This window comes from Lagenorhynchus albirostris, chromosome 1, assembly GCF_949774975.1.
Source record: "Lagenorhynchus albirostris chromosome 1, mLagAlb1.1, whole genome shotgun sequence".
Lineage (NCBI taxonomy): Eukaryota > Metazoa > Chordata > Mammalia > Artiodactyla > Delphinidae > Lagenorhynchus > Lagenorhynchus albirostris.
Window position 1 is genome coordinate 86,688,485 of NC_083095.1, and position 12,656 is coordinate 86,701,140.

The following is a 12,656-nucleotide window of genomic DNA, read 5'->3' on the forward strand; positions in this document are numbered from 1 at the left end:
TCAAGTTATTATTAAGGTTTCAAGGATTGAAGACTAACAAGAAATACTGAAGTGGTACACTTAAGTACCAACAAAGCCAATACCTTTTGACACACGAATTTCACAAGGTATTCACAATTTAGATGACAAATTAAGGCTCAAGTTTTAAGGATGAATACCTAAGATGTTTCATGATCTCACAAGGCTCACCATGAAAGATGGTCCATTTCAAGGGGATAGTTGAGGAGAGTTTAATGAAGATACTAATTAAAAGGGGTTGAGCAGGGTTAAGGGAAACCAAGTCAAGATGGTGAAGTACCTCAGTGGAGTCCATATGTTTCTGCAATGATGGAAATGTTCTACATCTATATTGTCTAATACTGTAGCCATTAGTCACATGTGGCTATTGAACACTTAAAATATGGTTAATGCAACTAAGATACAGAATTCTTTGGAGTGATGCAGAGTTAGAGCTATACCTTATAGAAGACTACATGACAGGAGCTGTGGCTTTTACGAAAAAAATGCAGCTGCGGGCTTCCCTGGTGGCACAGTGGTTAAGAATCCACCTGCCAATGCCGGGGACACAGGTTCGAGCCCTGGTCTGGGAAGATCCCACATGCGGCAGAGCAACTAAGCTCGTGCACCACAACTACTGAGCCTGCGCTCTAGAGGCCGCGAGCCACAACTACTGAAGCCCATGCACCTAGAGCCTGTGCTCTGCAACAAGAGAAGCCACTGCAGTGAGAAGCCCACGCACCACAACTAGAGAAAGCCCGCGCACAGCAATGAAGACCCAACACAGCCAAAAATAAATAAATTTATTAAAAAAAAAAATGCAGCTAATGCCAACTTGCAGACTGGTAGGGGAAACACCTGGAATACTCTCACTGTCCAACCATCCCTCTCTGGTACCTCTGACTGATGGAACTCACCAAACACCAGAGAACAAGTAAACTCATTGATGCAATTCATAAAGGTTGGCCTCCTGGTACACAGAACATAGTGAAGGGTGGAGTAGATCTGGAGCAAAATATTTTCATACCATATACAAAATGAGCTGAGAAATCAAATGTTTGGTTTATTAGCACTTATAATTCTAAATAAATATAGAACTGGTGGCAAAAAAATGGAACAAAACCATGTGTCAATAAAGTCATACAAATGTCTTATTAAAGCTATCACAGAGTTCTCTGCTGCACTAAATGGCACAATGCTTTAATCAAACTGCAACTGGGTTCATTTCAGGTTTCATACATGAAGAACGAGGTCAATACCATGTCCCTTCACCTATATTCAGCCTTGTATTCTTACCAAGGATCTGTGTGAAACTTCTTCCAAGGTCCCATCTAAAATCACAAAGCCTGGCATTGGGAAAAGTTTCACTTGACTTAGGCTACAGGTCATTGTAACTCAGTAAATGGATAAACTCAGCTTAGAAAATGGGAGGAAGACCAGTAAACTAGATACAGGGACCCAAAGGCCCCCAATTCCTATTCTAGGACTATATGACCACTCTCTTCAGATAGGCCTATTTATGTTTTATTTTTGTACCATCTCTTTGAACGTTGGTGTGTGTTTAAACAACTTTTTTTCTTTTTGCACTGAACAGAAAAAAACAAAAAAAGGAATGGGAACAGGGGAGTGGTAATATCTATAGCCAGAGTCAAATACTATTTTGGAAAGCTTTATTGTCTACTTTAGTGGGTCCTGAATATATCACAAGTCCAGTCCTTACTGCCTAGCACTTAAGGAAGAAAGGTCTAATGTCACTGTACACGGGTTGAAGTAGGTACCAAAGGAAAAGCAGTTCCCACCACCTCCAAGGAGCAGGAGCTGTTGCTCTTCAGGAAGGAGAATGCTGGTATGATTGTGTAACATTAACGGCCATGGCACACATGTTGTGTCAATCTGATACTCGAAGCTCAGTCCTGTAGACAGATCAATAACAGTCACTCCAGGAACTGAGGAGGAATGAATCCAGACCCCTCCAACCAACAAAAGCTTCCCATTGACCACATGAGCTGTGTGGGAGTACCTTGGGGTAATGGGAGGCTGGATGGCTATTGATTCCCAGATGAATCCACAAGAGATTGGTTTCAGAAAGAGTACAGAGCTTAACGGTTCCTCAGAAGCACCCAGACCTCCAGCAATGAGGGCTCCCCCTTGACAGCTGCAGGCACTGTGGGAATGCCGACCTTCAGGTACTTCTCCCTCCACTGGGATCCTGACCCAAGCCATTGTCCCCACATGTAGGAAATGCCAGTCACTTAGTACAGGTTCGGCCACACTGCGGCCCCCATACACAAACAAATATCTCTGATTCTCATAGGACACTTCTGTTGTCGAGTGGCGCCAACATGACAAAGTGGAATCTTCTTCTGGGCCGACCTTTGTGACTGTGACATTTAGGTCCTCAGGGTTATTATCCTCACTCTTGCAAAAAAGAAGCTGGAGAATCCCCAAGGCTGGAGTTACTGGGGACAGTCTCCCTCCCAGAACCAGAACCTGAGTATCTGAAAGTCTTGTCATGGTGTGATAAAGGCGTCCATCCCACTGAGCTCCAGCCCCCCAACTGCATATTTGGTTGCCTTTCCATTCAAAGTCACAGTATCTTGAGAGCAAATGAAACTTTCTCACTCGGCAATGTCGCCCCTCCTGCTCTCCAAATCCTCCAGCACTGAGAATAAGACCTGGGCTCAAAAGGACCGAGGCGTGCCCATATCTCTTAAGGTCTGGGCCCTGGCTATCACCAGTGACTATACTGGCAGGGAAGACTCCTGAAGGGGAAGCAGGATCTATCCGAGGAAACGTCTCTGAGGGTGGAAACACCAGAGTTTGGGAGAGGGCGTCTCCCCGAGAAGCGGCCAGAATGAAATAGTGGGCGCACTTCAGATGCCACTCCTCAAACTCGTCGAAAGTTTCGAGATTTTCCACGCGCCGGCGTTCTTCTGCGGGAAGAAAGCAGCGATAGAACTCATTCATGTCCATGGCACGGCAGGCGGTCCAGCCGGCCTGAAGGAAGCGCTGCTGCTGGGCTTCCGCGTCGGGAAAGCGGTCCAGGCCATGCAGGGGAGAATTCAGCTGCCGAAAATGTTGCTGCATGAACTCGCCAAAGGCGTCACGCGGCCTCATCTGCTCGTAGACGACGAAAAGGGCATTAGAAAAACGCTGGGCGGCCCAGGCGATGAGGGCCGCGGCATCATCCGGCTCGAGGTAAGTCAGCACGGCCTCAGCCAGGAGGAGAGTCGGTGCGGCTGCGTCAAGGCCCGCGGTGCCAAGGGCGTGGTCCAATCGCTGAAGCTGCCGCAGGTCCAGGCCCAGGATGCAGTAGTCCGAGCTCTCAAAGCACAACGTGTACCCGGGGTCCCCGCTCTGGAAAGGCCCGGTTAACGCACACAGTTCCGGCGTATCTCGAATCCTCTGCGCTTTGCGCTGTGCCACGTCCGGAAAATCTACCTCCCAGACGGCAGCCCGGGTCAGGCGGCCCGCAGTTTTGAGGCGAAAATACAGCGAGTCCGAGCCAGCGCCGAGCGACAGGATCTGGGCGCGAGGCGCGCCGGGGACCGCGCACGTCCCCTTCAGGAAGGCGCGCACGCAGTGCCGCACGGCGCGTGCGCGGACGTAGTAGCCGCGGTGGATGAGCGGCGCGCGGCGCGCGGTCCCTGGAACTAGCAAGGCGGCGAAGGCGTCGTGCACGTACCCGCGCGCAGCCAGGGAGGTCTTGCTGACGGCGCTGCTGTCGTTGGTGCTCTGCACTGCCCCGGCCCGACGCTCGCGGCTCCGCGGGCCCATGATTAGGGAACTCAGGAGCGACGGTCCGTCCCGGTGGTGAGCTGCCTTTTCGTTTCCCAGTAGCCACCTCGCGGACTCTGTACGGAAAAATCACACCCCCCCCCACGCACCCCGCTCCGTGACGCCTCTTCCTTGGACAGGTGTGCGTCACTTCCGGGAAGAGCGCACCTCGCCAATCAGTATTGAGGAGGGTGCAGCTGGTGCTGACATTCGGCTGTGATTGACATTTCTTTGATTCTCTGGGACTGCAGTTTCGCGGCAAGACGAACGGCTGCGGCTTATTGTGGACACGTGGACTGTGTCAGGGAAGCGCGGGTTATCACTCTTCTACAAGCCTTCCTGTCTGAAGTGAAAATTTAAGCTGTCATAAGTTGACTCAACTGTTGACAAAAATCTTTAAGAGGTGAGTCTGTGGGGACTGACAACCAGAGCTCCTTGGACGGCAGGGTCTGCATTGAGTGTCTGGTAGGGGCAAAGCAGGGTTAGAACCACTGACTTTGGTGGGCAAGGAGAAGGGGTCGCTCCTCGGATGCTAACTACGAGTGCTTACTAAGAGATCCCATTTAAATCTGAAAACAAGCCAGTGAGGCCAGGTGCAAAATGAAGAAACCTTTACAGCAGTTGTGACTCACCCAATCAATGTTTCCCCACAGATGTACGCTATTGATTCCCTTGTATTCCCGGCTCTGTGCTAAGCTGACAATAAGTAAACCACTCAGCCTCTTGTTTCTCAGCTGTAAAATGACATTCCCCTCCACGTTCAAAGTTCTGTTTTCTAAGACAAAGTTGAATATGTCTGTGGAAGAGGGAATCATGGAAGAGAGGTGATTTTTCCCTCTGATACGGTCTGAGTCTTGGAGGTTTAAAATAATCGAGTTTCTAATTTGAGTATTTGGGAGTCGTCACCCGTAGGAAATCGCTTGCAGAGATATTTACGGGATTTGTAACTTATTAATTGGGATTTGGTGACTGAGATGGAGAAGGAAATCAGGATGACTATAAGTATGGTTACCTTGAAGCAGCATAGTATAATGGTGAAGGGCATGAGTTTTGGAGTCCAGCCAATTTGGATTTGGATACTAGAACTGTGTCATTTAGATGTGGTGTTTAAGAGCTCTTAATGACTTTAGGGAGAGCAATTTCTGTGGAGTAATAAGGGCAGAATCCATGTTATAATGAATGGGAGATAAGTAAATGGAGGCAGCTCAAGTTTAGCTCAGAAGGAAAGAAGAGACAGGGCAGTAGTTAAAGAGGAATGGGGGATAAAAGAAAGTTTATTTTTATTTTTATTGTTTTAAGGTGGAAGCAAGTACTGTACTTACCTGGTGGTTCCCTGAGGGAAATTAGCAACTGGAGAGAGAGAGGTTGATGAACAGAAAAGTGAGAAGATTAGTGGAGTAATGACTTGGAATAAATAGGAAGGAATGGGATCCTGGGCACAAATTAGTCTTGGGGACAAGAGAATGAATCCTCTTTCTCTGATTCATGAGGGAAGAAGGGGTATAGATAAAGATAAATTTAAGTGTGAGGGAAGCAGAGAGAAATAGAGGGAATTCGTGTCTGAAGGCTTTCGTTGTCTCTATAAAGGTAGTGACTGAGTTGTAAAGTTCAGCCTAAGGCAGCTGGGTCTATGGAACGCTTGAGGAGTTTGGAATTGGAATTGGAGAAGGACTTTCCTGAGCTTGCTGGACTTTGAGATAGTCATTTCTAAAATGAGGGGATTAAGTGCTGCTTTGTGTGGTGTTTCAGGGTTTATCGAGGGTCAAAGAGAAAAAAAAGTTGTAGGACTTTGAAAAAAAATATACTGTGCTGTAGAAATGAATTTTTGTTTGTTTGTTTGTTTGCGCTACGCGGGTCTCTCACTGTTGTGGCCTCTCCCGTTGCGGAGCACAGGCTCCGGACGCGCAGGCTCAGCGGCCATGGCTCATGGGCCCAGCCGCTCCGCGGCATGTGGGATCTTCCCGGACCGGGGCACGAACCTGTGTCCTCTGCATCGGCAGGCGGACCCTCAACCACTGCACCACCAGGGAACCCCAGAAATGAATTTTATATGACAAGTTAGTAAAATGTACATGATATATTAGAAATACTACTTTTTTGGTAAGGAACAGATGAAGAAAAGTGATTCAAGAAGAAAGAGAATGGAGCAAAATTTGTGATATGGGTGCCTTACAGTTGTTTTCTGGTTATTTGTTAAAAATCTATATTTTCTTATGTAAAATGAGACAGTAATACCTCATGGGTTATTATGAGAATCAAGTAAAATTACCATCCAAGACATTTAGCAGAATGCCTGGCTCATACTAAGTACTTAATAAATAGTAACAAGTGTTTTTATTATCCTTAGTTCCCTTTTGGGGGCGGGGGTGGAGGGCGGGGAGGAAAAAAGTTCTCTAGGACAGTGGTCCCCAACCTTTTTGGCACCAGGGACCGATTTTGTGGAAGACGATTTTTCCACGGGGTTGGGGGGTGGGATGATTTCGGATGATTCAAGCGCATTACATTTATTGTGCACTTTATTTCTATTATTATTACATTGCAATATATAATGAAATAATTATACTCACCATAATGCTGACAGGAGGCGGAGCTCAGGCTGTAATGCGAGCGATGGGGAGCGGCTGTAAATACAGATGAAGCGTCGCTTGCTTACCCACCACTCACCTCCTGCTGTGCGGCCCGGTTCCTAACAGGCCAGGGACCAATACCGGTCCGTGGCCTGGGGGTTGGGGACCCCTGCTCCAGGAGAACAGGAGACCTGGTTTTGGCCCTGCTCTAACTTGATGAAATATTAGTACAAATGTAGAAAGATCTTATCTCAATGTGTTGCCGTTTGGCACATCACTCCCACCCCACCTGCTTCTAATCCATGCCAAAGCCAGCCCAGGCAGACTGAATCTGGCAGGGCATGGAATTGTTGATAGCAATAGCTTAGGTAATGATCAGTGAAACAACTTTTAAAAATGTGTAAAAACTGTGCTTGCTTTGGTGGCTTTCAAATTTCCGTAGATTAACATTGTAGCTATTGGGTCAGTAAATTTACTCATAACTAGTTAAGGGGCAATCTGGAGGTGGTTTGAAATGTGCCACAAAATCAGGTCAGGATCCTAGAGTAGGACTGAAAATTTATACGAAAATTTAGCCATCTGTAACATTTGTTAACAGCCTGCTATGTAAAATGTCCTAAATTCTTTTTCAGGCTGTCATTCTGTTGTCTAAAGGTAAAAGTTCTTCCCTCTCCTAATTCATATTAATAAAGCTGTTTTGCAAGTTTTCTAAAAAGTTATTTAATTATTTTATGAACAATTCTGTAAAATTAATTATTTATTTTAATTGATTTATTAAAGTAATAAGTGAATTATCTAAATTTATTACTTAAATTTTAATTTATTAAAATTATTTCAAAAAGTAATCAGGTATTACATGCAAGTTGTAATACCTTCAAATTGTGCAAAACTTTATAAGGTAAGTAAAAATAAAATTCTGTCCCTTGACCTTTGCCGCTTCCAACCCACTTTCTAGTGCGAACAGTTTTCTATGTATCCTTTCATACCTATTTTAGGAATAAAGATATATATAAATAAGAGTGTGTGTGTGTATACACACATGCTTTGTTTATAAATGTCATCTTTGTGAACAATGTTTTTTTGCAACTTACTTTTTGGAAATAACACTATATTATAGAAGTCTTTCCATATAGTCATAGATATTCAGTTGGATGGATATACAATTAATTTAACCAGTACTCTACTGATGGACATGTAGGTTGTTTCCAATTTTTTGCTATTATAAATAATGTTACAAGAAGTGTATTTGTACGTATCCTATAAGATACAGGATAAATTCCTAGAAGTATAATTATTGGGTCAAAAAGTATGTGGGTGTGTGTGTGTGTGTGTGTGTGTGTGTGTGTGTGTGTGTGTGTTGCCAAAGTACCTTCCAAAAATATCATACCAAGTTCTGCTCCCACCAGAACTTTTACTCTCACCTTCACCCATATTGGGTATTCTTCTGAGCTTCATATTTTTTTCTGAATAATTTTACAAGTTAAGTCTTCCACATGAACTTTAAAAATCAATTTCTAAGGAATAATTTTGGGAATATTTTGATTAACATTTACTTTATAGGTCAATTTATGACAAATTGACTTTACTATGTCAAGGTATGTTTTTCTGTGTTAATGACATCTCTTATGTACTTCAGTAGACATATTAAACATACTGATTAAATAGTCTGTCTTTTTTCATTTGTTACTATTAAGCACTTACTACGGCATTTTATTGAAATTCTATTGAAATTTATCTCATACTGGGTTAGCCTTTCTGTGGATTTCTATGGCTCTGTCTAGATCTCTACAAACTATTTTCTTAATTGCCCATTTTAATATCTTGGTAACTTATTTAACCCTCTCAGTATCAATTTAGTGATTTTTAATGTGGTGAAAATATTTATTTTACAAGCTTATGGGGAGGGTTATAGATAATATTATTAAAAGTGCTTGCCACTTAACTGGTAGGCTCTGAATGGAAACTGCTATTCTTATCAACATCATCATCATTAATATCTGAGGACCATACTTTGAAAATCACTGAATTTCACTTGGAATTTTGTCTTAATTTATAAGCTGCCTTCAGAGGTAAAGGGAAATTAGGATTTATTTATCACCTACAAAATGCTGGGCACTGTGTTAGGTGTGAAACTGCACTCCTTTTCGGGTGGGACTCAAACCCACGGGCTGGGGCTCGAACCCACCTGCACCTCAGATTGGGACTTGAACCCATGATCCCTGACTTAGGAGGGACTCGAACCCACTGTCTTTTAAAAAAATTTTATTTTTGGCTGCATTGTGTCTTTGTTGCTGTGCGTGGGCTCTGTCTAGTTGCAGTGAGCCGGGGCTACTCTTCATCGCGGTGCGCGGGCTTCTCATTGCTTCTCTTGTTGTGGAGCACGGGCTCTAGGCTTCAGTAGTTGTGGCGTACGGGCTCAGTAGTTCCCGCTGTCTTTTAATTGAAACCGCTCTCCTGGTTTCAGGACTTACTGAAACTCAGGTACTTTTGTCTTGGCGCAGAAAGAATTCATTGAGAGGGAAAGTGACAGACAAAGAGTGAGTTTACTTTTTTATTTTTAGGCTGTGCCTGCACGGCGTGTGGGATCTTAATTCCCCCACCAGGGATCAAACCTGAGCCCCGTGCAGTGGAAGCGCCAACTCCTAACCACTGGACTGCCAGGGAATTCCCAAAGAGTGAGTTTATTAGCATGGGATGCTTGTAAGAAATTCAAGCGGGCAGGGGAGAAGGCTCTGCCCCAGGACTGAGAAGGCTTCATTTTTATAAACGAAAGAAAATTGGAGAGGGGAAGAAGACCACCTTCTTCCTCATTCTTGGGCAGACGTCAAGGCTTACATCATTATTTCCTCCTTTGGCCCTGAAGGGTTTAACCAGGACTGTCATGCTGCTATTTAAATCATATGTATATTAGCAAAAAGGTGGTAACATATACTAAAATATGGTAATTCATCTCAGGTTTCAGTATAATGTCCCCTTTCACCTAGTTTGTTTCCCTGTATTTCTGTCTTGGCTACACAAAGAAATGCTATTCTTCAAGGACTATTAACTCCCTGACTTCATGTAACAAGATTCAGACGGGTATCTATTGTCTTGTGTTTTAACTATCAGGGTTTGTGGCTTAAGTGCGTCTGATGCTTGGATGCACCTGTTCTTCCTTCAAGGTAGAGTAGATTGTTGCTAGGTTACTGGATTCTTTTTTTAAGTGGTCGTTAGCTTACAACAGTCTCCCAGACTCCCTTGAAATTCCCTTTCTGTCTTTAATCCTTTAGTGGGATTTTTAAAGTAACTGTTTAATTATCCTACTCTATCCCCATCAGGTGCTAGGGAGGTAGTATAAGCCATAGTCCCTGTTAGGAAGTTTATATAGTCTGGTGAGGAAGAAAGACAAGTAAATCAGTGATTGAGATACAGTGTGATAAAGTGCTGAGTTAAAGGTAGTCACTGGATTATGTGGGAACATAGAAGAGGGGAATTTAAAGTACTTTATTAATCCTCACAGCTACTCTGCATTTTTATCGAATTTTTATCCCATTTTTACGAATAAAGAAACTGAAGCCATGGGGTTAAAAGTGACTAAGGCCACACAGCTACTTAAGAGCAGAACTGGTAAAAGAATTAACCTAGGTCCATCTGACTCCAATGCCTCTTCCTTTATATATTTTAAATAGTTCAAAAATGTAAACTTTTGGACCCAAAATAGGTCTTATAAATTTCTAGTTTTAGAAGTAGTTTTATAGAAAGTGCTAATAGGTAAAGGAATATACCCTACTAAATTTCAGATTTTAATTCACCTCTTACCAGCTTGAGGGCTTTTCTTATTTCTTGTTCAGGTTGTTGGCTCACTTAAGTTAGCTTTGGAGTAGATTTTGTCTATAGAGGAATAAATTAACAAAACCTGTTTCTTTGCTTTTGCATCAACATCTGAAAATGTTCACATTCATTTAAATAGGTGAAGCTGAGCCCAGAACCATGCATACTGTTTATCTTATCAAAATGGGTGGAAGTGAAGCAATCTGAAGGAAATTCAAGACCACAGAACTTACTGACTGAACCACATTGTATTGTTCATGCCAAGAATAAGTGTTTGGAGAAAGACCTTGCTATTCTGCTAAATCATGATGGAGGCAGAAGAACAACAGCCATGGAAGACAACCTTTTACTCAGAATTACCTAAAGTGGTGAGAATTCAACCAAGGAATCTGGAGTGTTGTTAATTATAATGACTTCTGTGTTGTTTCTTTTCACAAAAGACAAGTACATTTTATAAGTAGAATTTGCAAACTCTGTACATTTTAAAAGTTATATAGCTACATCTAGTAGGCAGTTTGCCTAGTACAGACTACAGACATCAAGCACCTGGTATGATGCTATGAATCTAGTGGACTTGAGAAGTTTTTACTGATTGTATTCTTATTTTAGGAACTTCATGCCCACTTGAATGGATCCATTAGTTCCAATACCATAAAGAAGTTAATAGCCAAGAAGCCAGGTCTTAAAATCCACTATCAGATGACTATGATTGACAAGGGAAAGAAAAGAACTTTAGAAGAGTGAGTTTGGGGAGATTGTGGACATACTTTTTTTTTTCTCTATTTTGCGATTGTAAATAGTATGTAAGGATTCAGATTTTTGTAGTTAAAGGAATAGGGTAGCCGTCTGGTATGGAGAGTATAACTTGACTTATAGCATTTTTTCCAACTGTCAGACTGTTGATAGTATTTTTAGTGATTTGTATTGTTTGTGAAGTTACACTATATTGTAATATTCTTTAGACTTGAAAATATAGACTTGTTGGTTTTTTCCCCCAGTTTCCTGCTACCACTTGGGGTAGGGGTTGGGGGTGGAGAAGGGAAACTGTTACTTCCCACTTAAAAGTAATGTATGATTTTCAGTCATTTGATTATCCCTCCAGATCAATGTAATTTTTGAAAAACCTATTCTCTGGTTCTTTATAAATATATGATTACTATTAGCCTAAAATCAGTTAATTTAGTGAAGTTTTTGATGACTAAAGTACGTTAAAACTTTTCATGTTGCAGATGTTTCCAGATGTTTCAAATTATTCATCAGCTTACTACTGGCCCTGAAGATATTCTAATGGTGAGAAATGAAGTAATTTTTAGACTGGTTTAAAAATTAGTAAGTAATTGATGCCCTTCTGTTGTTGCATGTGACCTTTTGCTGTCATCAAGAATCTGATGAAAAATGTTTTCTGCTTTTTTTATGGTAACTCTTTTAAAACATAGTGTAAGACATTTGTCTACGAGCTAATATCAAAAGATATGTTCATTATAAAAGATATGAGGAAAGAATCAAGATCAGAATCTTCTGTTAGGTAGTGGACAATGTGGAGGAGAAAATCTTGTCCTGTTTTACATATATATATATGAAATATCTGACCACAGACTTTACATGTATTGCTTGGGATACTTTGAACTGCCCCTGGGTGGACATTATAGAGAATGAAGAAGTTCAAGAGGTGCTTACAGATTGAATGATTAATCCCTAGGGAAATTGTGCCTTCCCTCTGGGGATGAAGAGCTAGAGGACTCCACTGTGTTGCCTTAGCTGAAGCTCTGTGATACTACAGTCTGATATGGCAGACTGGCTTCTGTATATTGATCTGACCAGGTTGGCATTTTTAAATATTCTCTTTGTAATTGGAGAGAAGCAGAATCCTATCAGTGTTCTTAACCCTTAGAAAAAATGCAAAGTAAGAAATGTAACCTGCGTTTCTGGAGAGGTGACTTTTGACTGGTCAAGAAAGAATTTTCCTCCTTGGCTGACACGGATCCTCATGGTAGTTATTAAGTAAATTAATCACCTTTTGGAGGAATGTTAACTCTAAAAGTTTAGTTCAACAAAAGTTCACTGAGTGCCCACAATGTTCCAAGCACCCTGCTAAAGACTGGGAGATATAAAGATAGATCAGCATGGTCCCTGCCCCTCAGGAATCTATAGTCAGGCTGGAAAGACAGACCCATAAGAGGATAAATCCAACATCATGAGGTAAGCTCTGTGTTACAGACATGCACAGGGACTTATAGGAACCCAAGGGAGCATTGTCTAATCAGCCACTCAACAGGTACCACTGAACCCTGCTAGGAACGTCCACCACAGGAGGCTCTGTCTCATTTTCTGCTGTTGAGTGTAACAGAGCAAACCTGATAAAATTTTAGATTCTGAGAGCTCCATGGGTATCATACGCCATGCTCATTGTTTCATTCCTTCCAAAGTTGGTAAAAAGCTTTATTAAAATGAGGCGAGGAATTAAGATTCTGTAGCATTTGACTTAGTGCTACTTAGACGAACACC

At 42.4% G+C, this 12,656-nt stretch overlaps 2 protein-coding genes across 7 annotated transcripts in view; one reads left to right on the forward strand and one right to left on the reverse strand.

Moving 5' to 3' along the window:
- Positions 1–12,656, forward strand: part of ADAL (adenosine deaminase like) — a 105,220-nt gene that overhangs the window by 77,663 nt on the left and 14,901 nt on the right. The window contains exons 1-5 of one of the 6 annotated variants that reach the window (XM_060148887.1): positions 3,473–4,177; positions 8,903–9,016; positions 10,291–10,519; positions 10,761–10,891; positions 11,381–11,441. In XM_060148887.1, coding sequence (XP_060004870.1) covers positions 10,457–10,519; positions 10,761–10,891; positions 11,381–11,441 — 255 coding nt within the window. In that variant the 5' untranslated portion in view covers positions 3,473–4,177; positions 8,903–9,016; positions 10,291–10,456. Of the gene's footprint in view, positions 1–3,466; positions 4,178–8,902; positions 9,017–10,290; positions 10,520–10,760; positions 10,892–11,380; positions 11,442–12,656 lie in introns of those variants that run through there. The other 5 variants (XM_060148898.1, XM_060148907.1, XM_060148871.1 and 2 more) reach the window with 5 other exon arrangements.
- On the reverse strand, positions 807–4,056 carry LCMT2 (leucine carboxyl methyltransferase 2). Its single transcript, XM_060148782.1, has one exon. The coding sequence runs from the start codon at positions 3,772–3,774 to the stop codon at positions 1,714–1,716; it is 2,061 nt and encodes a 686-aa protein (XP_060004765.1). The 5' UTR covers positions 3,775–4,056; the 3' UTR covers positions 807–1,713.